The 27,841-nt window shown below is 39.0% G+C and overlaps 1 protein-coding gene across 2 annotated transcripts in view; it reads left to right on the top strand.

The window, feature by feature from the left end:
- The window catches only part of NIPBL (NIPBL cohesin loading factor), a 223,264-nt gene extending 202,969 nt beyond the window's left edge, over positions 1-20,295 (top strand). The window contains exons 39-47 of one of the 2 annotated variants that reach the window (XM_004698075.2): positions 1,639-1,812; positions 2,573-2,763; positions 4,972-5,079; positions 5,524-5,724; positions 10,532-10,678; positions 15,511-15,785; positions 17,265-17,439; positions 18,233-18,421; positions 18,977-20,295. In XM_004698075.2, the coding sequence (XP_004698132.1) occupies positions 1,639-1,812; positions 2,573-2,763; positions 4,972-5,079; positions 5,524-5,724; positions 10,532-10,678; positions 15,511-15,785; positions 17,265-17,439; positions 18,233-18,421; positions 18,977-19,342 (1,826 nt within the window). In that variant the 3' untranslated portion in view covers positions 19,343-20,295. Of the gene's footprint in view, positions 1-1,638; positions 1,813-2,572; positions 2,764-4,971; positions 5,080-5,523; positions 5,725-10,531; positions 10,679-15,510; positions 15,786-17,264; positions 17,440-18,232; positions 18,463-18,976 lie in introns of both variants that reach the window. The other variant, XM_045285402.1, reaches the window with a different exon arrangement.
- The last annotated feature ends 7,546 nt before the right edge of the window (positions 20,296-27,841 follow it).

The raw sequence follows: 27,841 nt of genomic DNA, 5'->3' as shown, positions 1-27,841 counted from the left end.
TTTCATAACTAAAATAGAGATTATAATACTCTACCCTATTCCTACTTCATAAGGTTTCTTAAAAACATTAAAGCACTTTAATGAAGAAAGACTTTGTAGTATTTTTAGTTCTTTTCATTGCAAAACTTTGTCATGGAATGTCTCAACCACTTCTGATTTAAAATGATAGACAATCTCCATAGCCTGTCTTTTCTATCGAAGCACATGGTAACCGACACAGAAGGAATAGTTAGGGTATATATATCTCTCGACAATCTCCATAGCCTGTCTTTTCTATCGAAGCACATGGTAACCGACACAGAAGGAATAGTTAGGGTAGATATTTCTCTCGTATTGTTTTCTAGGAGAACTGATGTTATAAGACATTTTCTCACAGAGGGGTAAGTCTATGTGGCTTATGTGGAAAGAAATTCAAATATAGGTGAAATATGTGGAGAACAGTCTTACAGTACCTGAACTGTATGTACTTTAAACAGACTGGCTAAGTAATTGTTTGTAAATATATATAAAATTATCCTGTAAGATTAATAAACTTATACGGAAGCTGTAGTTAGATAGTATTAACAAAGTTTGATTGCATGAGCAGTCAATTTGTATTACAATCTCCTGAACAAAAATGAATAATAAAAGCTAGTGAGTTACTAGTAACTGATTAAAATCTGTTTGCTGATTTTTTTTTTTTTGCTGATTTTTTAAAATAAATTTAAATCTTATTCTTCACCCTTTCAACTGAATAGTAAAAATTGGGTATCATTTATTCAGAGTTTATGAAAGATCTTCAAAAAGTTCATGGAAAATGGAATCGAAAGATAATGAAATTTCAGGAAACTTTTTGTAGATCCCTGATATATGTATCAGTACAAGAGTGAACACATAGTGGGCCTTTGAAATATTTGATCTAGCTGTAAGTTCATTGGAGAGGCAATGCTGATAGTACTATTGCTAAGTCTAACACAAATAGTACAGACTTTAACCAAAAGAGATCAGCCCATCCAGAAAATAGTGCCTCTAAGCCAGTTAATAAAGGACATTATTTACTAATAAATGATTATAGAATTCAGCACTGCAACTTCATTACAATGCCATAGAATGATATAGAACATGTATTTTTAGCAATTTATTTTAACCTCATTCTGTTGTATCAAGTATTTCAATATTTTATCAAAATATTGCCAACATAATAGTGCCTTTTGGATCTGGGAAAATGTTTATAGACATTACCTCTGAAATCCTTAAATCCTTTGAGGTAGGTGGGTGGGAAATCTTACTGCCTGCATTTTACTGATGGAGAATTGAGCCACACAGATTATTTAATTTGCCCAAGGTCACCCTGCAAGTCAGTGGTGGAACCAGGGAAAGAACCCAAAGACTCCTGACTCCTAGTCCACTCCCGTGGGCATGAGGCCCTGCTCTCTCCTCAAGGTTTCCTTTTGTGCGAACTGCTCCTTTGAAGTGCAATTTCTTGTTCTAATTCATGGGGAAAGAAGTACCTGCTCTAATGTTTCTCTAGAAAGGCTACATGCATTAATCATTTTAAGTTTTATGAAATAAGGAGCTCTTTAGTAACTTTGAACATTTTCATTAAATGCCATGTCTTTAATAAAAATTTATCAAGAAATGTTCCCCCCTCTCCTTTAGGATTTGCCTTTATTCAGCATCCAAGTCTAATGTTCGAGCAAGAGGTGAAAAATCTCTATAATAATATTTTATCTGATAAGAACTCCTCAGTAAATTTAAAAATACAAGTGTTAAAAAACCTCCAGACCTACCTACAAGAAGAGGACACACGCATGCAGCAGGCCGATAGAGACTGTAAGTGAAAAACTGCACTTAAATTTTTTTTTCAGTAAATAAATCATTTTATTGGGGGCTCATATAGCTCTTAGAACAATCCATGCATCCATTATGTCAAGCAAATTTGTACATATGTTGCATCATTTTCTAAACATTTACTTTCTATTTGAGCCCTTGGTATCAGCTTTTCCTTTTTATCCTCTCACCCTCGTGACCCCTTGATAAACTATAAATTACTATTTTTATGTCTTACACCAACTACAGTCTCCCTTCACCCATGTTTTTGTTGTTCATCCCCCACGGGGAGAGTGAAGTGTTATGCTTCAATCTTTGAGGTCAGTTCCCCCATCCTCCCTCTTCCCCTGAACGTAATGTTTTATGATGCAGCTACAAACAGCTTTGGTGTTCTTAGGGCTTTCTTTCTTTCTTTTTTTCCAATCTAGGTACCAAAATTTCCATATTTATAAAATGAAGGAATTAGCTGAATTGAGCATTAATGTGAAATCTATAACGAGGCTTTTAGGGTAGTCCCTAAAGTAGTATGTAAATTTTCCTATGTGTGCAAATATTAACAATTTGATGGAGCAAAAGTTATAGCTCTCAGCAGATTTTCAAAAGGGCTTCTGTCACCGTCTCTGAGAAGAAATAAGAGTGAGAGAAGACCAAGACCCATCGGCTGCTTTGCGATTTCTGTTGTGGCCTCTTTTTGGAGCATTCAGTGTCGTACAGTTAGTATATGTGCTCTCAATATGTGTTTACCCTATACTTCCTTTTGTAGGGAAGAAAGTTGCAAAACAGGAAGATTTGAAAGAAATGGGAGATGTTTCCTCAGGGATGAGTAGTTCCATTATGCAGCTTTACCTCAAACAGGTGCTTGAGGCATTTTTTCATACCCAGTCAAGTGTACGCCACTTTGCCCTAAACGTCATTGCACTGACTCTAAATCAAGGTCTTATTCATCCAGTTCAGGTAAGCATGCTGCACAACGCAGTACTTGCTAAACGAGGCAGAGTGTTGTCATTTGATGCCATTGTGATTAGAAAAAAAATAGTTCTTATTTTCGTTTTGGCATGAATGGTTAAGCTTTCAGCTCCGTAAAGGTTGACAGTTTGAACCCAGGCAGTGCCTCAGAAGACAGTCTTGGAGATGACTTCCTATGGCATTGACAGTCTGGAGCACAGCTGACTCTGGAACATATGGGGTTGCTGGGATGCTAAGTCAACTGAATGGCCATTTGCTTGGAATTTTTTGTCCTTAATCATCTTGGTCCTAAATTCTTAAAAATCCAATATTCAGAATGTCTTCTCAGTTGTCATTATGACAAGAAAATTAAAATGTTCCTATTAAACAGATGCCCCCTTTTCTATTTGTAGAATGTGTACTTTGAGTTATTTTTATAAATAGGAATGACAGTTTTAATTTATATTTACTCTTTATTCCTAAAAAACAAAAGAATACAATGTCAAGAGAGTTAAGTCAATTTAAGGGTATAATTCAATTGTTAAGCTGAATGGAGTTTCAGTCCAGAGAGAAGTCAATTATATGTAATGTTTTGTCATCTGCAAACTGGAGGTAATATCAACTGTGAAATTCATTGAACTGTTTAATTTGCAGATTCACTGATGTAATAAGACATTAGCTTTACTGAGGAATGGAAGCTAAATGCTGATTTAGTAGGATATAGTATCTGGCATGGTCAGGGGAATGCCGTAAAATATAAAGTGAATTTATTAGATAATCACAACCTATACACTTTAGAATTCTTAATTTGGCTGTAAGTTTCCTGGACATTTTTTTCTACAATGTTACAGTGTACTATACGTAAATATGCTGTGTATATCCCAGCCATCCCGGGGCTCCCCACACCCCCATGTTCTGAAACAAGTACACTAATAGTTACCTACTTTTTTCGTGATGACTCAGAGTCCCGGGGTGGTACAAAATGATTGAGCACTTGACTGCTCACCGAAAGATGGGAAGCTTGAATCCACCCAAAGGGGAATTCATTTACCTCTAAATATTTTAGCATGTGTTTTCAAAGAAAAGAAGACTACTTGCTTATAAGTCCACAATATAGTTCGAGAAATGTAACATTGGTATAATGCTTTCTAAATTGATGTGTACTTAAGCTAAATTGTACTCCGTAAGCTGTAATTCTTTATAAACTATTTATCTAGGATTTAATTTGTGCTCACCCATTGTTCTTGGTGCCGTGTCCACTTCTTAAAAGTTGTTTTGGTGTGCAAATTTTCTACCTCCATCATTGTTGTCTGATTCAGATCTACCTAACGCATCTGGAGTGTTTCTGACTTCAGAACTATCCTGAGTATGACTTTTGGCAAAGGACTAGCTCTCTAACTGTCCAATCAGTGAAACCACGTCTAAAATCAACCCGATGGTCCTATGCACCCAGTGTGAAATGTGTTCTACACTTTCATTTGCTCCGTTTGTGTTAGATCAAGGTGTCTATTGGTTTCATATGGCCATTATTGATGGGTCCTTGCTTGGTGTCTGCTCTAGACTTACAGTTATGTATATGGAAACTGGGATTGAAGGAAATATGACGATAGTAAGGGGATTGATATTTACCTGGAAACAGGAGGAAAGGGGGGGGGATATGGGGAATCCGCATCATTGTGTAAAAGAAGCTGGAGACGGTCCAAAGTTGATTGTAACTACAGCCCTTCTTGATATGATTAAACCATTGAATTGTATGATAAGTTAATTATAACTCAATAGTAAATAAATAAAATCAGCCTTATGGGAAAGCATTTCAGTTTTTCCTAGCTTTGAGTATGCAAAGCAAATTACTTTGTTGCTCCATATTTTTTCACATAGTAAATTCAGTCAAGCTTGGAAAATTATTGGGTTATGCATTTGAAGACTATCATAAAGAAATAGGAAAGGCTTGCCATCATTTGCTTGAAAAGCTTTAAACATACACTGATACTCTTCCAATTTTAGTACATGCATATTTTTGCTGGCACACCATTGCTTTTGCTTTAAGCCCTACCTAATGAAAAGTTCATCATCTTCAAAGAGCTCTGAACTATAGCCTTTGTAGGAAGGCTTATAAAGCTAATTCCCAGATCTTCCATGAGTTTTAGCATCTGTTGAAATAATGTGTAGAGCTTTTACTACTGTAGTGTCTTATAACCCTTTTATTTTTATTTCCAGTGTGTGCCGTATTTGATTGCTATGGGCACAGACCCAGAGCCTGCTATGCGGAACAAGGCTGATCAGCAGCTTGTGGAAATAGACAAAAAATATGCTGGATTCATTCATGTATGTATTTTTTAAATTGTGAAACACAAATCTGAGTATTTTTCTTTGACAAACCGTTTCTCTGATAAATGTCCTGCCCACATTCATAAGAAGGAAAATATTCTGCTTCAAAGTCACCTTCTACTCATGCAACTAAGTTTGCCCCCAGGGTGTGGTTTCTAGTTTAAAATTAAGTCTCCAAATGTGTGAGGTTGGGTAGTCCGGACTTGAATCAAGAGGCAGGGGTTCTCATCCCTAGTTTATGAGCTTGGTACCAGCAACTCTTTTGGGCCTCAGTTTTCTCCCATATAAAATGAGGGCGTTGGAAGAAATGATCTTGAACATTCCTTCCGGCACTAGCCACCTGTGCTTGTGTAAATAAGAAAACCAGATAATTACGCTAGCCTCAGAATATATTGCTTAAATTGTTTTTTGTTTTTAATTTGAAGTTTTTGTTTGTTGCAGATGAAAGCAGTGGCCGGTATGAAGATGTCTTACCAAGTACAACAGGCAATCAACACGTGCCTCAAAGATCCCGTCAGGGGGTTCCGACAAGACGAGTCCTCTAGTGCTCTGTGTTCACACCTCTACACCATGATCCGAGGGAACCGCCAACACAGACGAGCCTTTCTCATTGCTTTACTCAACCTCTTTGATGACACAGCTGTAAGCAGACGAATCCTACTACTTTAAGAAAATAAATGTTCGAGCAATTTCATATCTCAGTTACTCACCTTCTTAAGCAATTACCATTTTATTAATTAATACTAATTATTTGTATATTTTGTTAATACTTCTAAGTAGTTACAAAAGTAGTACAAAAGTACGAAGCCGTCAAACTGTAGGGCAAGTTTTTTTGTTTTTGTTTTTTTAAATCATTTTATTAGGGGCTCATACGACTCTTATCACAATCCATACACACATCAATTGTGTAAAGCGCATTTGTACATTCATTGCCCGCATCATTCTCAAAACATTTCCTCTCCACCTAAGCCCTCAGCATTAGGTCCTCATTTTTCCCCTCCCGCCCCGCTCCCCACTCCCTCATGAGCCCTTGATAGTTTATAAATGGGTATTTTGTCATATCTTGCCCTGTCCGACGTCTCCCTTCACACCCACTTTTCAGTTGTCCGTCCCCCAGGGAGGAGGTCACATATAGTTCCTTGTAATCGGTTCCCTCTTTCCAACCCACTCTCCCTCTCCTCTTCCAGTATCGCCACTCACACCACTGGTCATATTGGGCTCATCCACCTTGGATTCCCTGTATATCCAGTTCCTATCTGTACCAGTGTACATCCTCTGGTCTAGCCAGACTTGCAAGGTAGAATTCATGTCATGATAGTGGGAGCGGGGGGAAAAACATTTAGGAACTAGGGGAAAGTTGTATTTTTCATCGTTGTTACATCGCACCCTGACTGGCTTGTCTCCTCCCCGAGAACCCTCTGCAAGGGGATCTCCAGTGGCCTACTAATGGGCTTTGGGTCTCTACTTCCCCCCATTATTTACTATGGTAAGATATTTTGTTCTGATGATGCCGTTTATACCTGATCCCTTCGACACCTCGTGGTTGCATAGGCTAGTGTGCTTCCTCCATGTGGGCTTTGTTGCTTCTGAGCTTGATGGCCGCTTGATTAGCAGGGCAAGTTTTACATGGGAATATAAAGAGAAATAAAATAGAATTGTTTCGCTCAATTAAGTATCTTACAAACTTTGATAACAGTTTCTGTAAACTTTTCTGTAAATAAACTTTTAGCATTAGGTGAATGCTCTGTGAGACAGAGTACCTAAATAAGTATAAAAAGACATTTCTTCATTTTTGTAGTGCTCTGCTACTCATATTAATTAGAATAACTGTCCTAGGTGTTTGGTTGCTGGCATTTTTAGTTGTTCAACTTCATTGGAAAAGAGCCCACTTTTGTGTGATTGCAATTTTTTAAGATTCTGTCTTAATTTATTCATAGTTACTTACTAAGCACCTGCTATGTTACAAGCATTGTGCCAGAAGCGAGAGAGTTTAAAAAGTAAATAAGATAGGTGTATTCTCTGCTCCCATAGAGCATACAGATTATAGTATTGTTACACATAATGTGTAGTGACATATGGTTTGTGCTTGCTTTCTTTTCTTTCCAGCCTTTTTTGCATCATTCATTTCCTTTTGCACCATTCATTTCCTGTGCATATGAAGTATGCATCGGTGCAGTATATGCAGAGATACAGGAATCTGTGTAGCAGTTTTAGAAAAATGGTTATTTTCTTACATTAATCACTTCATAGCTTGTCTTTACTACTCCTATACCATGTTTGCTCTTGGGTGTTTTGTTTTGCAATGCAGCAAAATTAAAGTACCAGAGTCCACAGACACTTTACAGAATCTCTCTTCCTCTAAAGAACTGGATTGCAAAGATTTATGGATCCAGTAAATAAGTACTACAAGCATCTATTTCAAAAGTGCTCAGAATATCATTTCCTCACCATCATCCTATCACCAACATTACACTTTCATTGTGTGTAGAGTACTGAACTAGTGGTGTAAACTGGTATGAGGTAGTGCTTTTGCCCTCAGAACATCCTGTCTGCAAATAAGGGGCTAGGACGCAATAAAGAAAATACCTGACTTGCGGGAGGGGGGAGCGGGGAGGGAGGGGAAAAATGAGGACCTAATGTCGGGGGTTTCAATGGAGAGAAAATGCTTTGAGAAACGATGTACAAATGCGCTTTACACAATTGATGTGTGTATGGATTGGGATAACAGCTGTATGAGCCCCTAATAAAATGTTAAAAAAAAAAAGAAAAAGAAAAGAAAATACCTGACTAAAAGTTAAATTAGCAAGTCCTGACTGCCAGCTGATTTGTTAGTACAGTTGTGTGGGAAGTAATGTATAAGACAAATGAGTGACTGGAGTAGAGATGTCACATGGTGAGTAAAGGTGTGATGGATGGGAGAACAAAAATATATGAATAAAATGAGGACATCAATGCAAGAACGCTTCATTCTATTAAACTGGCATTCCATGATTCTCACCTTCCCAACACGATTGCTAAAGACAAAGCGGGTGCATAAACAAATGTGAAGAAAGCTGTTGGAGCCTGGCTATCAAAAGATAAAGTGCCTGGGGTCTTAAAGGATTAAAGATAAACAAGTGGCCATCTAGCTCAAAAGCAACAAATCCCACATGGAAGAAGCACACCAACCTGTGTGATCACGAGCTGTCAATAGGATCAGGTATCAGGCATCAAAGAACAAAAAGTCATATCATGGTGAATGAGGCGAAGTGAGGAGTGGAGACCCAAAGCCCATCTGTAGACAACTGGATATCCCCTTACGGAAGGGTTGCAGGGAGGACACGAGCCAGTCTGGGTGCAATATAGCACCGATAAAACATACAACTTTCCTCTAGTTCTTTAATGTTTCCTTCCCTCCCCCCCCCCTACACTATCATGATCCCAATTCTACCTTACAAATCTGGCTAGACCAGAGGATGTACACTGGTACAGATCAGAGCTGAAACACAAGAAATTTCTTCCGATCTAACCCCTCAGGACCAATAATAAGAGTAGTGGTACCAGGAGGGTAAGGATAAGGTGGGGGAGAAAGGGGGAACTGGTCACAATGATCTGCATATAACCCTGGGGGACAGACAACAGAAAAGTGGGTGAAGGGAGACATCGGACTGCGTAAGACATGAAAAAATAAAATTTATAAATTATCAAGGGTTCATGAGGGAGGGTGGGGGTGGGAGGGGAAAAAATGAGCTGATACCAAGGGCTCAAGTAGAAAGAAAATGTTTTGAGAATGATGATGGCAACAAATGTACAGTTGTGCTTGACTCAATAGATATATGTATGGATTGTGATAAGAGTTGTACGAGCCCCCAATAAAATGATTTTTTTTTTAAAATGAGGACAGATGCCCAAAAGCATTTTAGGAACAAAAATTTGTCCCTATTGCGTTCACACTTGAGGTAAAGAGGGACTGGTCTGTGTGTGTAAGAAAAGAAACAGTCAATTGGAAGGCAGATTCAAAACAAGGAAAGAATAAATAAAATGCACCTCTGGGAAAAGTAGTCTCCATTGAGGAGGAGAATAACAGTGAAACAAGGTGGGCCATAGGTGAGCAACGGGTAGGTCCGCAGTCAGGAACACAAGTTATTCATGAGTTGAAGAGTGGGTAGAGAAGACGGTAAGGAACAGCTCTAGCCTGTTGTAAGAAGTTCGAGTTTCTGGGGTGGGGGGAGCAGTCCAGGATGTAAGTGACCAAAGAAACACTTGAAAAGATTTACTTAAAGGCATTCTGGGAAGTTTCAGGGTAAGGGTAAGAAAACAACTCATGAATTATAATGTTAACCTTATAAATGAAGTGTAGGGTCAATCTTATAAATGAAGATAGGATCTGTATTTCTCTTTTAACATGTATTAATACGTGTTTAAAATTAAACTGTCTTATTAACAGCTGATCATTAATATTAGCAGCTGATTTAGTCCACCTGTTCTTCGGGATTTTGGTTACTGCTGTTGGGTTGTATGTTGTTTGGACAGGGCGAGAGAGAAGAGATCAGAGTGTTTGAGGTTGCTACTTTGTCTTTGCTGTTTTTGAATTGTGAAAATTGTTTTAAAGGAAGTTGAATATTAACATGTGTTTCTGTTGTAAGTTACTTCTTTAAGCAGACAAGTCGTAGCAAATGTTTTTTCTCTTTAATTTTGCCATCCTCAGAGTAATGGTTTGAACCTCTGGTGACACTGTCGCCCCGACTCAGACTCTAGGTTACATATACAGAGGAAACTGACACATGTTTTAGGATTTCCTGAAAGGGGGGGCACGGGATGTCAGTGTTTTCACCCACCGTTTGTATGGTGACACCACTTTTTGATAACTGAATAGTAACTGTATAACTATTCTCCGTATGGGTTCCACATTTAAGCATACAATGACAAATAGTAACAATTGTATGCTTTCTTGATGTGATGAGGATTTATCAGGAAGATCTTGTGTACTCTATGCAGGGTATTTCACTTGGGTGTACTAAAACATTTCACCTCTTCCATCTTATAGCAGAGTGGTCTGACTCATGAAAGCTGGTAACCTCACCACCATCGAGTCAATGCTGACTCGTGTCAACCCACTGTGGGTTTCTGTGACTGTCATGGTTTATGGGAGTAGATAGTACAGTCTTTCTCTCTGGTGGTTTTGAACTGCTGACTATGCGGATCGCAGCCCAACACTTAACCACTACACCACCAGGGCTCCATGAAAGCAGCTCAAGTTGGGTATAATTAATTTGTAAACCTGATTTCAGTTCCCCCTCAACTTTTTCTTTTATCTTTGTTTTTCTCCCTCCTTTTTTCTTATGTCTTTCATTTCTCTCCCTGAAACATTAACCGAGGTGAAAGTGTCCTGTAATGTTCTCTCTCAAAGAGTTTATTCAATGGATTTCTTGATTATCAGCTAAATATACCTTTCTTTTACAATTTACAGAAAACAGAAGTGAATATGCTCTTGTATATAGCAGACAATCTAGCCTGTTTTCCATACCAGACACAGGAAGAGCCGTTGTTTATAATGCATCATATAGACATTACCCTCTCCGTTTCTGGTAGTAACCTACTGCAGTCATTCAAGGAGGTAAGTTACATGCATTACTATTCGTAATGTATTTGTTGAGGCTCTGCATGTTGTCTTTACTGTTTGGTTTCACATTGTTCTTTTTATTTTTTTCACAGATGTGTAGAAATTTTATTTCTACAAACTTTTTAAGCCCTCTGGTATTGCTTGCTAAACGAGACACTTAAAAAATGTGTAACTTCACTGATCTTGTCCCTGACACCAGCATCATAATAGGTTATTGAGTGCCCAGAATCTTTACTAAATATTTTTCTTATGAAACTGATCTTTTCTTTCATGAACACCTGCTATAGCACTAGTAGGAAGTACTCAGTAAAGTCTTTCCAAATTAATTTGTAATATTTTCACAGGTATCTGATGGTATGGGCAGATCCAATTTTATAAAATTGTAGTGCTCAAAACCCAACCTTCTCAACTTAGTAAATCAGGTTATGGTGGCACTGTCAGGTAACTGTTGAACTGCTAGCTGCAAGTTCCGTGATTCAAACTCACCAGCAACTCTCTGGGAAAAAGAGGAGGCTGTCTGCTCCCATAAAGATTTTCAACCTGTGAGGCCTTGTATAGGGTTACTATGAATCAAATCAAATCAATGGCAATGGGTTTGGTGCCCACAAACCATCACACAAGACTCAGTGAGCTGAAACTATGTGCTGAAACTATTGGCAATGTAACAAAATCCCTAGGGGCCTATTATGCTCATTAAAGTGTAAGAAGTTTTTTCCTGCAAATGGTTGCCATTCAGTGATACAGTGCCCTCAATTTACCCAATTACAAAGATTCAAAATACATTAAAATTTACTGGGGGGGAGGGGAGGTTATTTTTCCAAGTGTTTTAGCCATCATGTTAGCTTATTTTACTTAGTATTGTAGACATACTTTTGATGTTTTCTCGCATTTTTTAAACAAGTGCATTTTAAAGAAATGCCTTTCTAAAATGTTCTTTTCCCCTCTTAAACCCACTGACCTTTTTTGTTTGTGAGTGCTACCAGTTTCATAATGTACAAAGACACAGGATTTAAACATTCAAGGAAAGTTTTATTTTGTGGTTGTTATTGTTGGGTGCCATTGAGTCAACCCATAGCGACCCTTTGCACAACAGAACAAAACAATTCATGGTCCTGTGTCGTCATCCTCACAATAGTTCCTAGGCCTGAGCCCATTGGTACAGCCACTGTGTTGATCCATCTTGTTAAAGGCCTTCCTCTTTTTCGTCACCCTTCCAGTTTACCAAACAGGATGTCCTCCAGGGACAGGTCTCGCCTGATGATATGCCCAAAGTATGTAAGGTGAAGTGTTGCCATCCTTAACTCTACTCTGGTCTTACTTCTTCCAACACAAATGAGTTTTTCCTTTTAGCTCTCTGTGGTACTTTGAATATCCTTCCTCCAATCTTGATGCCACATTTTTCTTCATATAATCCAACTTCTCTCATGATTTGCTCAACATACAGATTGAATGAGTAGTATGGTGAGAAGATAACAACATGACACTAGGTTCCTGATTTTAAATTATGGGGTATGCCCTTGTACTCTTTGCAAAACTGCCTCACTTACAAGCTCCACAGGAACACAGAAAAGTGTTCTTGAATTCCCATTCTTCTCAAGTTTATTGTGGTCCACACCATCAAATGCCTTGGCATAGTCAATGAAACACAAGTAAACATTGTTCTGGTATTCTCTACTTTAAACCAAGATCCATCTGACATCTGCAGTGCTCCACATTTTTTTCTGAATCAGGCCTGAACTTGTGGCAGTTTCCTGTCATTGTACTGCTGCAACCATTGTTGGATGATCCTCAGGAAAATTTTGCTTGCATGTGATATCGTTGATAATGTTCTGTAGCACTGGTTCTCAGCCTTCTTAATGCTGCACCCCATTATTGCATTCCTCGTGTTGTGGTGAGCTCCCCCCTCCCCATAAAATTATTTTTGTTGCTACTTCGTAACTAATTTTGCTACTGTTATGAACTAATTTTGCTACTGTTATGAATCGAGCGACTCCTGTGCATGGGTCGGGTCGCAACCCACAGGTTGAGAACCACTGTTCTATACTTTGAGCATTCTGTTGGATCGGCTTTCTTTGGCTCTTTTCCAATTAGTTGGCCAGGTAGCTAGCTGTTTTCTAAATTTCCTCTCATAGACCAGTGAGTGCTTCCATTGCTTCTTCACCTTGCTGAAACATTTCAGGGGATTTCCATTCTATTCCTGAAGTCTTGTTTTGGGTTAATGCATTTCGTGCTATTTGAAATTCTTCCTTCAGCACCATTGGTTCTTGCTCATTTGCTAGCACCCGAAATTATGGAGTGTCAATTAGTTCTTTTTGGTACCATGATTCTGTATTCTTTCCATCTTCTCTTGATGCTTCCTGCATTATTCCATATTTTACCTGTACAGTCTTTCAAGATTACAATTGGAGGCTTGAGTTTTTTCTTGAGTTCTCTCCGTTTCAGATACTCTTGAGCGTGTTTTCGTTTTGGGTTTTCTAATTCTAGGTCCTTGCACATTTCATTGTAATATTTGTCTTTGTCTTCTCTACCTACCCTTTGAAATTTTCTATTCAACTCCTTGACTTCATCCTTTCTTCTATTTGCTTTAGCTACTTTATAATTTAAAGAGGAAGTTTCAGAGTCTCTTCTGACATTCACTTCCATCTAGTCTTTCTTGTTTTTTAAATAACCTTGCTTTCTTCATGAATGATGGTCTTGATGTACTTCCATAGTTCATCCAATCTTCTGTCGTTAGTTAGTGTTGAATGCCTCGAAACTGTTCTTGAGATGGTTCTCAAAGTTCAGGTGGGATAGACTGAAGATCCTGTTTTCTGGCTTTATCCTGAACTACATGTCTAAGCAAATGATGATCTGTTCCACATCCAGCCCCTGGGCTGGTTTTCGCTGCTGACAGAGATTCTCCAGTGTCTGTTCCCATAGATGTAGTACATTTGATTCTATGTCTTCTTCTGGGGAAGTCCACATAGATATAGTCCCCTTTTGTTTTGTTGCTAAAAGGTATTTTCTTTGACCAAGTAATTGGTTTTGGAAAATTCTGTCATAGGATTTCTAGCTTCATTTCTATCACCAAATCCTTATTTTCTGACTACTGTTCCTTCCTCTTGGTTTCTAACTCTTGCATTTTAAAAACCAATAACTGTCAATGCATCTTGATTGTATTTTTGATCAATTTCAGACTGAAGTTGATAGAATTCTTAAATAATTGTTCTATTGAAGGATATCCAATCAAAGTCAACATTGTACTTCATGCTGTATTTAGCAAGATGCCTTCTGTTGATGATTGCCTCACCATTTCTCTTGATTGTGTTAATCCTGGCATAGTAAATCACGTGATTTTCTCTTTCAAAATGGCCAAAACTAGTCCATTTCATCTCGCTAATGCCTAGGATAGCTTTATGTGTTCATTTTATTTTTACCACTTCCATTATTCCTAAATTCATACTTCACATTCCAAGTTCTGATCGCTGGAAGTTTTTTTTATTATTATTGAAAAAGTTTATATTTAGCATTAGCCAGCTGGGCTCACTTTAGATGATTCCAGTTTTGTTGGCAACATCTAAAGCGTCGTAGTCAGGAGCCAGTCGAACATATGCCTTCTTCTCACCGTCAGGCCTGATCAAGGTGTTGACCTTGGCCACATCAGTGTCATAGAGCTTTTTCACAGCCTGCTTGATCTGGTGTTTGTTGGCTTTGACATCCACAGTGAACACAGTGTGTTGTTATCTTGGATCTTCTTCATGGCAGACTCTGTGGTCAAGGGGAACTTGATGATGCCATCCTGGTCCAGCTTATTTCTCTTGGGGGCGCTCTTCTGAGGGTATTTGGGCTGCCTTCTCAGTCTCAGGGTCTTGGGCCGCCGGAAGGTGGGTGACGTGCGGATCTTCTTTTTTGTGTGTGGCTGTGGACGCCTTTCAGCATGGCCTTCTTGACTTTTAAAGCCTTTGCTTTGGCTTCCGTTTTGGGAGGGGCAGGAGCTTCCTTCTTCGCCTTCGGCGCCATCTTCGTGAAAAGCTCGCTGGAAGATTTTCTCTTATCTTGTGTCGTGCCCTATCAGCAAATGAAGACCCCAGAGGCTCCACTCTGACAGGCGTTAACCAACTCCCATCACCATGGTCGACTCCCATGCAAGAATTCACCTCCTCTTTTGAGTGCCCTTGGACTTAAGGGGCCCATCTCCAACAATGTTCTGATTCCTCTGTTCAGGCTTTCAGTTTCTGAAAATGCTTTGAAGCTCTGCATAAGGTTTTCAGCAGCTTCTTCCTCCAAATGGGGAGCTGAGCCCTTCTTTGTTGTATCTTCTTAGTCTAGAAGCTCTGCTGAACCCTGTTCACTTTGGGTGACCCTGCTGGCATTCCAAATACCAGTGATACAGCTTCCAGCATCACAGCCACCCACAAGCCACCACAGTACGACAAACTGACAGACAAGTGGTGGAAGTTAACCTGCCGAAATGCTGAAGGAAAGTGAATTCTTTGTTGAATTCTACTTGCCTCTTTTCCACCATGGTGGTTTACTTATGTACAGAATTGATTTTTTGTTGTTGTTGTTATCTAATTTGTCTTTCATTAGTATCCTATATGAAAAGTGTTTCCTTTGTTGTTTCAGTTACTTTTCTTTGGGAGGCAGTGGGGTCATCTTGGAGCCTCATTCTTCCCCCAAGGACCATATCTCCAGTTGTTTGTAGAAAGCCCAGAGGTTTCCAAGATTGACTATTCATTTAAGGACGCTTTGTGGGGAAAGCATCTTCTGTTGAGTGGAACGTGCATGTATTTATTAGAGAGGTTTTTGTTTGTTTGATGCCTTTAAACAGTAATCTCTTCTTTCAGTCTATGGTGAAAGACAAAAGGAAAGAGAAGAAACCATCCCCAAATAAGGAAAATGAGTCCAGTGAAAGTGAAGAAGAAGTTCCCCGGCCTCGGAAATCACGAAAACGTGTAGACTCAGATTCAGATTCGGATTCAGAAGATGATATAAATTCAGTAATGAAATGTTTGCCAGAAAATTCAGCCCCTTTAATTGAGTTTGCAAATGTCTCCCAGGGTATTTTATTGCTTCTGATGTTGAAACAACATTTGAAGAATCTCTGTGGATTTTCTGATAGGTAAGTTTGCATAAACAGTGAGATAGGAATCTTTGTTCTTTTCAAGTAATGAAGAAATATGAAAACATTTTAATGTGAAAGGTGTTTTGTTATGTTAATGCGGACTTCTTTTTCATTGCTGTGTGGTATTCTATTACAACACAGCAAGTCAAAAAAGGAATGTGGTCTCAGTGGTACAAATAGTACAGACCCAGCTACTGACTGAAAGATTGACCCGTTGCAAAGGTACCTGGAAAGAAAAGCCTGGCTATCTATTTTCAGAAAATGATAGCCGTGGGAAAACTGTGCATGAGGATCTCATCAGTTGGAAATAAACTTGACCGCAACTGAGCTACTTTCTGTGTTAGTATTCTGTTGTGTGATATGTCATGATTTGCCCCTTCTGGTACTGAAAGGTGGAAAGTCTTTTCCTTTGGTAATAGGGCATTACAAACTAAAGGGCTTTTTTATTTTTTCTCAACTCCTAAAAGAGCCTACTAGAAAGTAGGGCTAATCTTTTTTTTTTTTAATCATTTTATTGGGGGCTCGTACAACTCATCACTATCTACACATGCATCCATTGTGTCAAGCACATTTGTACATTTGTTTGCCTCATCATTAGGGCTAATCTTAAAAAAAGCTTGCAAATCTGTATTTTTAAAGAGCAGTGAAATAGTTAAGTGCTGACTAGCTAGACTGAACTTGGATAGAAAAAGTATTAACTACTCTGAACGCCTTGTAATTTTACTCTTTTTTGCCTGTACCAGTTTTCCACATTCATTGAAACCTTACTTTAGGAATGATAAAGTCAGATGCTTATAGGGGACAGATAATAAATGCAGGTGTGACAAGCGGCACACTGGGAAGCACAGACTTCACCTGACAGGCCAGGCTCACTCAGCTGTCGCCATGGAGAAGACGGGCACCACACACTGTAGCCTGAGCCCTCACTTTTCAGAAGAAACTGAAATTCCAGATTGTTATATGGAAGTGTTACTTAATTCAGTATAAACCAAGAGAATCAAAATAATTTAAAAGCCTTAGGTCTCTTAAGTGCTTGGCGAGCTAGAGTGGTTTTTAAGCAGGGTGTAGTGAGGCTTTCAGAAAGGACATAAGCCAGCATGGTAGTGCTGCTATATTGATAGCTGGTGTGCTTTTGAATATTGTGATATTACGTGTCCAGACTCGCCTTCACAATATTAAAAAATGGACATGAGAATATAACTGTACTAGAATGCTGCTTATCCCTATAAATGGAGTTCTCCAAGCATGCTGATTCCAGAGAGTCCTCTCATTCTGATACCTCTAGAAGTAAGAGAGTGATACTCCTTTTGATCTTCAATTCTTACCTTTATGTCTTTACTTCCCGTTTTAAAATTGTGTTTATTTTGCATTCAGATCCACTGGTTGAAATCATATAATACTAAGTATGATTAGTAGGTAAAAAGTAAGTGTCTGAAAGATTTTTTTTAATTTTATGGTTTTGTTTTCCAAACACAGTAAAATTCAGAAGTACTCTCCATCTGAATCTGCAAAAGTATATGATAAAGCGATAAACCGAAAAACAGGAGTTCATTTTCATCCCAAACAAACACTGGACTTCCTGCGGAGTGATATGGCTAATTCCAAAATCACAGACGATGTGAAGAGGAGTATAGTGAAACAGTATCTAGATGTGAGTAATCAAGCCAAAAGGCATTGTCTGCTCATGGCAATGCCTATAAAAAGCAAATTATCATTTGTGAGATAGCTTTCATCTTTACATTCCATGTAAATCTCATATCAAAATTGTTTCTTAATGTGGGGGTGGGGGGCAGGATTAAAATATTGCATCACATAAAATTTACCATTTGAGCCACTCTGGAGAAAGAAAGAAGTTTTAAGTACATTCACAATATTGTGTCCTGTTAATGTGCTTTTGCTGAGAGTTGCTTTAAATTTGCCTTTCCTAATACACCCATTGCTTCTTAAATTATTACTTCATAGGCAGCAGCAACTCACCAAAAATTTTAATTCCAATGAAATGAAAATATATTTTTAAAAAGTATGTGTATTTTTTGTAATTGTAGAACTGCATAAAGTTAGCCATTTTTCAACCACTCTGTTCCTCTCCTTTTTGGCAACCAGTATTAACTAGTTTGACTAAAACTTTTTTTTTTTTTAGTACAGCCATGCTCACACATTTATCATTGATAAGCTGTTTTCACACCACAGTGGCTGAGTACTGAGTTGTATTAGAGATGGTATGGTGTGGGCTTTCACTCTAAAAATGCTTCTTCTCTGGCCCTTTCCAGAAAACGTTTTCCAGCTCCTGACTTGGACTGTTTGTAAAGTATGTCTCACCCCTACCAAGCAGGCTATAGCCAAGAAACCATTTAGGAATTTGATAGTCTTGCCCGAAATGTTTCATTAAAATTCTAAATTCGTTTAAAAAAGTAAATTCTAAATTAGTATCAATTTCCTTGTAGTTCAAACTTCTCATGGAGCATCTGGACCCTGATGAAGAAGAGGAAGAAGGAGAGGTGTCAGCGAGCACAAATGCTCGGAACAAAGCAATTACCTCGCTTCTTGGAGGAGGCAGCCCTAAAAATAATGCGGCAGCAGAAACAGAAGATGATGAAAGTGATGGGGAGGATAGAGGAGGAGGCACTTCAGGGGTGAGGCGGAGGAGGAGTCAACGTATTTCGCAGCGTATTACGTAAAATGATTTTTATGTGCTTATATATGTCAGTCTTAAATGTACACCAAGTAATGTAATACTTATGAAAGACAACATTTTGTAGATAGAGATTCTCTACTTAACCATTTATACATCCTTTTGTAGAAAGTTTAACATAAAAGACAATAAAAAAGAAAAAAGATGAGATTTTTGCAGCATAAAGGGTTATTAATTTTTCTTTGGATTGTATTAATGTGTGTTACCCTTTTTATTGTTGCTAAGTTTTTATGTAGCTTTATGGTTCATATGTACATATAATTTTATATATCACTAAGAGTAAAGACGGGTACAAATTAAGAGTTCTATGGTTTTACAAGTATATGTTAACCCCTTGGCGCTGGCGGTCACGGTGCGTCTCATTGCCGGCAATGGAAGTGTGCTGGGAAATCCCACCTCCCGGCGTCAAGGGATTAAAAGCAATAAAAACAATAATTTCACTAAAATTCTTCTGTGTAACACTTGGTCTTTTTTCCCCCCCCTCCCAATGTTTTAGTCATTGAGAAGGTCAAAACGAAATTCAGACTCTACGGAGTTGGCAGCACAGATGAATGAAAGTGTTGACGTCATGGATGTCATCGCTATTTGCTGTCCAAAGTACAAAGACCGACCACAAATTGCAAGAGTAGTACAGAAAACCAGCAGTGGCTTCAGTGTTCAGTGGATGGCAGGCTCCTACAGTGGCTCCTGGACTGAGGCTAAGCGCCGCGATGGCCGCAAACTGGTGCCTTGGGTAGACACTATTAAAGAGTCAGACATTATTTACAAAAAAATTGCTCTAACGAGTGCTAATAAGCTGACTAATAAAGTTGTTCAGACTTTACGATCCCTGTATGCCGCCAAGGATGGGACTTCCAGCTAATGAATTTGTACATGCAGCCAAATTTACAGGAATTTTTTTAAAAGGCAGAAAAACTTGAAATATCAACATTCTGGCAAAAAAACAAAACAAAATAAGTTTTATGAAGAGTAAGAATGGCACCTGGGACACAGGAACAAAAGAAGGAAATGTTGGGCAAACATTTTTGTGGGAGCTCCCTTCGCTGTTGTGCAGCCGAAACAGATTCTCAGTGCATTTTTACTCCCACTGTATTATAGTTTAACAAGAAAATTGTTTATATCTTGGAAAAAAAACTTTCTGTTTAAAAAAAAATAAACAAGTGAATGTTGGAAATTAGTCTGTTAATGTTCTTAATAAAGTGTTCTTGGAGTTTAACCTAGCAGCGGATGGCTTTCTTTAGCTTAGCCCAGTTTCCAGGGAAGCATTGTTTTTTCCAGGCTGTAAAATGGCAGAATCTCCTGGACATATAATTTATTCTGTTGAAAAAAAAAGGAAAAAAAAAAAAAAGCATGCAGTATCTATGACCTATCTGCAGAAGGAGTTTTTGTAAATGTAGATTTTGATGTATTAGGTCACCCTGAAAACAGTACAAGAAAAGGGATCCCCAGGCAATCTGGTGGAGCGAATACTGCAATAAATTTTTTTACTTCTCTTTGTTACTTGTCTGTTTCCATTTGAATTTCTTATTGTAAAGATCTGTTTAAATCCATTTATATTATTTGCAGTCTTTTATGTAAAATTTATTATATCACTGGTTTTCAAAGCAAAACATAAAATATTGTTTATACAGTTTGTATAGGCTGACTTCTGAATAATTGGTATCTATTATTTTCCTTCCCATAAAGAGGGTGTAAACAATTAACTCCAGGGTTTTATTGTATCCTGCAATATTTAGTATTAACTATATATGATTTAGCACTGTGCCAAACACATTTTCAAGAGTACATTTTGATATAAAAAGAAACTATAGTTTATTCCTTGTATGCTTCAATTTCTTTCTAATGATGTCATGAGCGTAATATTTATTTTTTAAGCCTCGGGGAAAGGTAACAGTCTGGGGAAGGGTTATGATCACAATGCTTGAGGAAACCAGCTTTTCTCTTCATTAAAATTAGACTGTGTTATTTTTAGAAATATTCAGAGTTGAGATGTGACAGTTCATAATTACACTACATTTTTCACAGATATTTTTTAATGCTGAAAAAGAAGTAATTTTACTAATTGAGATGTTTATCTGTTTCCTACTCAAAGCATTATCGCACATCTTTTGGAGTAGTTGGGGTTCCGGGTTAGTACAAAGTGGGTGGTTGTTTATTCAATTGATTCACATAGTTGACACTCTTAGAAGTAGTAATGCTTACAGCTTACAAGGGATGAGATCTGTTTCCAATTATTTTTTTAAAGTGTACTTATTTTTAAATCACTGTTTTAAAAAAACTGACTTCTTTAAATCAGTGAAGGTATTCAATTTGTGAGGAAGAGTGACATTGCCACAAAATACCTTTTTGTGAAAACCTATTAAACAAAGATGAAAATAACTGCTCAGGATTTATTTCCTATGTGGAATTCTTTTCAGAATGTTTTCTTGAAATATGTTTTCACATTATTCTTTTTCTTCCACTTAACTGTGTGTCTTTCCCATTTACTGTGAACTCTGGGACAAAATTCTGTTTGCCTCTCTCAACCCCACACTTCTGGAGTTTATGTACATACACACAAAAACTATTACTCAACAAAGGTATTGAGATGGTTTATGAAAACAATAACAATATATCAGTAAGAGGATACCAGTTAGAAAAATAGGAGTATAAAGCAAACCTAGAAATTACGTACTAAAGAATAAAAATGTAGGTCAGAAAGCCGGTTTTGAAACCTATGTTCCTGACAATTCTCTCAAAATTGTAAATATTTCATCCCCATTTCTTTTGTTGTTGTTTTTTAAGGAAGTTGAGACTCAGAAGGATTCAGTACTATTTTAACAGCATAATACAGATTGCGATCTAGAATTAGAGTCATAGGGTCTCTGTTCAAAGCATTCAGGGAAGTAACCCTTACTGAAGTAAGCCAGGCCTGGAGGGGGCTTCAGAGTATATAGACATAGGCAACCTACTTCAGGGACTTGAAGAAATAGGTAACACGGTAAGGACTGTTGCCTCCATTGGCCTAAATGAGATGCTATATGGCTAATTCACTGGAAATTTGACTCTGAGTTTGGGAATCTTCCATGTATTTATTTGAAGATACATATTTTTATAAACCTAGGTTAAATGTTGCTACAACTTAAAAAAAAATAATAAACGGAGCAAATGTTTGGAAAAGCTGCCAAGATTTCTCAAATGTGATTTCTCCTTGGACTGCTAACTTCAAGGTCAGCAGTTCAAGATCTTCAGCCACTCCATGGGAGAAAGATGAGTCACTCCGCTCCAGTAAAGCGTCAGTCGCAGACACCTCTAGTGGTGGTTCTCTGTCCTGCAGGCTCACTGAATCAGAACTGATGCACCAGCCATGAGTTTTTCACGTTTGAACGCAGGGCCTGCACAGAACACAAAGTCAACTTTGTAAAGTATTACTGGAGGTCTCCCAAAGTTCAGGCCCACTCTGTAGTTGGTTCATACTAGAGTTAGACCATGTTCTGTTGTCTGGAAATTACATATTGGTTATAAAAAAAAAAATCACACGTGCTTTCTTGTTTTTTTTAATATTTGATAAGAAAATTCAGCATTAAGTCATTAATTTCTCAATTGGTATTTTTTAAAAGAGATGTCTATACCAAAATGTCCATGTCAGAAAACAGCTCTGTAATCTTTAACTGAAAGAACGCTAAGTTTTCGAGGAAATTCATAGTTTACTTTGTTGATATGTTGAGTATTTGAATTATTAGCAGGTAACTGAAGGACACAGGCAGTTCTGGTGGCAGTAGTATGTCTCATGAAGACAGGTAAGTCAAGCCGATTTTTAATTGATAAGATTTCATGCCAGCAAGCCCATTGATTTATTTTTTCTTCATTTAGAAAGCACACCCCAGAAACCTATGGTCCTTCCCTACGAACACAATTCGAATTGCACCAAGAATGGTCAGCATTTTAGTACAGCACTTAAATTGGATTAAGATTATTTTTGCAAATAGAGTGATACTGAGCAAGTCTATTGACCATTTTCCCAACAATCTTTGTTCCATCTCTCTGTATTACATGTTGGCGACACTCAGAGTATTTCCCCATTTTTCTTCATAATGCACACTTCATAGACTACAAATGACATGAACAGTAGAAACCAAAAAGCTTGTTAGACTAATTTTACTGCGATTTTTACTTGATTGCTGTGGTCTGGAACAAAACCCACAATCTCAGGTCACTTGTACTCTGAAACACACTAAGACTATTTGCCCTACAAGGCATCTTTTTGAACCTTTTGCTGTTAGCCTTGCTTATTTTAGAACTCTTACCTGTTTTGTTTAATCTGACTCTGGCAACTTTCTACTATAGGAAGCAAACAAGTTATTACACACACTGATTTTACTAATTTTATTCAGAGATTTTTGTTTTTTCCCAAACGCACTTCTTGCTCTATTTGTCATATCTGAGAAGCAACTGAATGTAAATTTGGTTATATAGAAAGGTCACTAACCAAACAAATTTCAGTGTGCATAAGTTATTGGCTACGTGGTGAAACCAGCCATGTTTTTCAGGACAATTACCAACCTCCTGCCCATTGTAAAACTCCACTTTTACATAGGTTTTTGTTGGTTGTGTGCATTGTGTTTTGTTGACAATTTAAAATATTTTTTAAACTTGTCTTGGGTACCCCATGTACCAATCATTTCAAGAGTCTGATGACTTAGTCGGATGAACCTTGTTGGAATACCCGGTGCCCAAGGTGCTCTCCTCCCAATTAGCTTTAAATATCAATACTTTGTCTTCATCGGGTATCTAGCAAGTGCCAGTTCTCTTAAATGCCATGATTGTAGGTCTTAATGTGTAGATGTCCGCATCTTTTAAATTTTTCTTTGTCATTTCCTTTTTCTTTAAAAAAAACTAAACTGGAATGCTTGTCCTTGGATTCTAAAGAGAGCACTTGATTCAAAATAAAAGGACTACAGCTATTTTCTGGCTTTTCATCCTTTTTCATGCCTGGATTTAGTATAGGCATGAGAGATGTGCCTCTTCCAAGTTTGTAAAGACCGGTTCTGATGCGTGTTGGAAATGAAGCAAGCAAGTAGATCGAGTTTTCAGAAGGAGGATGATAGTGTTATTTTAATCCTTCGACTGAGCAGACAGAGGCTAAGCAGGAAATTGGAGATAATTAAAATAAGGAAGTGGAGATTTAAATTGATCACTGTACCCTAGGAACCCTAAGACACAATTCAAACCCAGCCTTCTCCAGCCTACTGCGTCAGGCGGAAGTCCGTGTTCAGCACTGTTGGCAGTAAGTGCACTGAAGATTTCATCTGTTCTAGCGCTTTCAGCTGTTAAACATTTTTGTTGATTGGAAGGATGCCTCTACCTTTGACTTTAGTCACAGAACCTTGCAAATGAAATGTGTTATTTCATCAAATGGTTCTATTCACACTTTACATTATCCCTTTCTCTAAGAAATGGTAGTGTTGATTTGACAGTGGCCATGCCTCGCCATGTATGCTTCAATTTCTTACTTGAGTTATATGTGGAACAAAGCAGAGAAAATTCCATTATGGACTCAATGTGTCCTAAAATCTAAACGAATCATGAAGCTCCACATTAGGAAATATTTATAGGCTCATCTAATCCAAGTTTTCTTAATCATTTTGAGTTCATGAACTCCTTATCTAATGAAAGCCATGAATCTCTTCTTTAAACATGGAATCCATTTATACCCACACTTGGGTACATAGTTTCAGAGGGTCCGTGATAACTGCCAATTCCATGTCCTGCCTTGCAAATCCAGGGACTACAGGTTACCAACTCTTCCCCACCTTTTTTTTTTTTTTTTTTTTTAAGAAAGGGAAATTGCGCCTCAGAAAGGTCAAGTGATATATTACATTTGTGCTGTCTTTATGTGCTAGATTTCCTGGCTTGGTATAGAAGACTAATTGGTGAAGATCAAAGACAGTTTTGAAGCCCATGCTTCAGAAATAAGTGTTAAAATGAAATATGTTAAATTAACAACATATGACATGGGATATGAGAGCTTATTTAAGGAAACCCATAATTATCTTTTGCACTTACTTGGATTGCCAGAAAATGTGCTTAAGAGTAAACATCAAGTCAATTCTGTCTCAGCAACCCTGTCGGGCAGAGGAGAACTGAGCCTTTGGGTTTCCAAGGCTGTAAATCTATATGGGAACAGACAGCCTTCTCTTTCTACCTCATCTTCCAGACAGCTGGCATTTTAAGGTACAATGTTAAGGGTGGAGGTTGGGGACAGTGTGGAGAAGACAGAGAAGAAATGATTTGAGTATGGGAAGAATTTAGAAACTGCTTCAAGGAGGTAGAAAACAACATGGAGGATTCGGCAGTTAGATGGAGTCTGAAAAATTATTTTCAGACCTGCCATTTGGGAATAAATGGTGTCGTTATAACTGAGTTCAGATATGGAGAAGAGTCTGGGGGGTCAAGACCGGGAGCCAATGGGGCACTGGGATACTGGGTGACACTGGAACAACGAAGATAGAGCCCACTGCCGTCGAGTCCATTCTAACTCCATGTTGACCAGGAGGATGTAAGAGACAACATGTTTATGCAACAAATGGCCTCATCTTTCCCGTGGACCAGATGGTGAAACTGAACTGTCCTTGTGGTTGTCAGCCCAGTGCTTATCCCATAGCACCACCAGAGATAGGGAGGGACATAAAGGGCCTAAAATGCCATTTAAGAGTCTGAAAGGACTGTAAAGACAATCTATATTCTGAATCAGGGCTCTGGTACTGAGTGTAGTGGGTTTTACCTGTTGCGGGGGAGAGAGAGAGCAGCCACTGGGTCGTGGTATCTGAAAGGTGAGAGTTGACTGATAAAAGGCACTGAAGTATCTACAGGGGGGAAAGGCAGACCCCCAGCTGCAGGATTGGTTTTCCCCAGACGTGATTAGCATTAAGCCAGGATCAGGTCTAGTTGCCAGGATCTAGTTGAAGAAATAAATTGGCAAGTGATGGAGAGTCAAGCCTCAGCACTCTCCATGAAGTGGAAGAGCAAGTGTGAAGCGTCGCAAATGTAACATTAGAGGGTGCTATAGAGAGAGCGCCCCATTGGGCCTTGATCCACAAAGTCAGCAGTTCAGAACCACCAGACTCCAAAGGAGAAAGATGGGGCTTTCTACTCCAATAAAGAGGTATAATCTCAGAAACTCACAAGGGCAGTTCTACCCTTTCCCATGGGACTCGGTGGCAGTGAGTTTTGAGTGAGATAGAGAAATGTAGCATTGTAGGTTGGTTCTGGGTGTGAAGTGCAGTGTAACCCCGTGGATGAATTTGTAAAGTGAGGTGGCGTTTGACATGGAAGAAATCAGGGAATCCCAGTCTGTCTGCCCTTCTTTCTTGAGCGAGAGCAGTCCTTTTGCTATCCTAAACGTTTTTCTGAGCAGTCACTTCATGGTTGACGCTGGCTCATTCTTCTTACAGCCCTTTGCGAGCTCTATGTGAGCCCTGTTTGCCGAGGCCCTGCGTGAGCCTGGTCACAGTGAGAATATGCTGGCCTTGCAGTGGGGAGACAGGAAATAAACCACCGGTGCACAATTATTACACAGGTTGTTTCACAGGTGAGTGTGTGTAAGAAAAAGAGAAGCCATGAGAGTCAGTCGTCCTGAGGGCCGGGCATTGGGGGGGGGGGGGGGGGGGGGGGAGGGGGCGGCGGCTGTGGAGATCAAGAAGTTGTCTTGGGTGAACTAGTCCTCCCATCTAGCCTGACATAGTCGATAAATGTTGGTGGCCCTCGAGTGGATTCCAGTGAGGGTGAACCAAGATGTGTGGCAAGTAGAACTGTGCTCCCTCTGGTTGTTAAGGCTGTACCTTCCAGAAACAGATCCCAGGCTCTTCAGAAGGGCCTCTTGTCTTGGGGGTGTTGACTCACTCACTTAGTGCCATGCACTCCTAGCTCCCCCGTGGGACTGGGTAGAACGGCCCCTGTGGCTTTCTGAGACTGCCACTCTTTAAGGAAGTAGAAAGACTCATCTTTCTCCAGAGGAGCATCTGGTGGTTTCGAACTAACAGGTTAGTAGCCTAAATCATATAACCCACAGCAGATTACCAAAAGCATTGCCATCAAGTCAACTGCCACCCACAGTAACCCTGTAAGACAAGAGTTGAGCTGCGCTATAGGGTTTACAAAGGCCCCATCTTTCTCCTGCAGAGCACCTAGTGGGATGAGCACTTAACCAGTGCCGCACCAGGTCTCCTTTAATCCAGTGCTTAGCCAACCAGTAACGCTCTCAATAATGGCGGTTGAACTGTTGGAGATAGGGAACTACAGACAGTGATTGCTCCAGACAATTCATTCCTTACAGACCTAAGGGGAAAAAATAGATGAAGGTTTACTATTTCCTGCTCAGTCTTCTCAATTGAGGTTTTTCTCTGGTTAATTTGTTACTGGTTTTTTGTTGTTTTCTTTTTCTGCTGGTTGTGTGTGTGTGTGTGTGCGCGCACGCATGTTTTCCTGTATATGCAGTCCAGGCAAATCTATAGAGACAGTAACTGGACTAATGGATTATTGGGGAATGTGAGGGGGAGTTAGGGGGGGAATGGGGAGCTAATAACAATGAGTACAAGAAGGAAGAACATGTTCTAGAACTGATTGTAGTGATGGTTGTACAACTTTTTTTACTATTAAAAGATCATTTTATTGGGAGCTCTTACAACTCTTGTTACAGTCCATACATCGATTGCATCAGACATGTTTGTACCTATGTTGCCTTCATTCTTTTCTAGACATTTACTTTCTATTGAGCCCTTCCTTGGTGTCAGCTCCTCTTTTTATCACACACCCCCATGGCCCCTTGATAGATTATAAATTGTTATTATTTTCACATCTCACACCGACTGCTATCTCCCTTCCCTCATGCTTTTTGTTGTTCTTTCCCCTGGAGAGGGGTGTATGCTTATGTGTCGATCATTGCAATTGGTTTCTCCTTTCTCCCTTCCTCTCCCCCCTTCCCTCTATGCTTCTGGTATCCCTATCCCCCCTTCTGTTCCTGAATTCTGTGTGTCGTGAGCCCCCATCTCTTATCTATACCTTTGTACGTGCTCCAGTCTAGTCTGAATTGAGAAGCAGCACTGGGGTCTTGATAGTTGAGGGTGAGTGTTTCATTGATGCTTTACTGCACCCTGGTTGACTCATCCCTTTCCTGTGGCCCCTCTGTGGAGGGATTGTTCCACTGTTTACAGATGGGCTTTGGGTCTCTTCCTCCTACCCGCCTTGTTCTCAACAATATGTTTTTGTTTGTCTGTTTGTTATGTGCCTTCTGATGCCTATTACCGGTCGGATGACTCATTTATGATTGCACTGACAGTGTGCTTCTTCCATGTGGGCTTGTTGCTTCTCTGCTAAATGGCCG

Source organism: Echinops telfairi, unplaced genomic scaffold (genome assembly GCF_000313985.2).
Source record: "Echinops telfairi isolate 266 unplaced genomic scaffold, ASM31398v2 ScPeMD7_7469;HRSCAF=8507_1, whole genome shotgun sequence".
NCBI lineage: Eukaryota > Metazoa > Chordata > Mammalia > Afrosoricida > Tenrecidae > Echinops > Echinops telfairi.
This window is presented reverse-complemented; position numbering and strand designations above follow the sequence as displayed.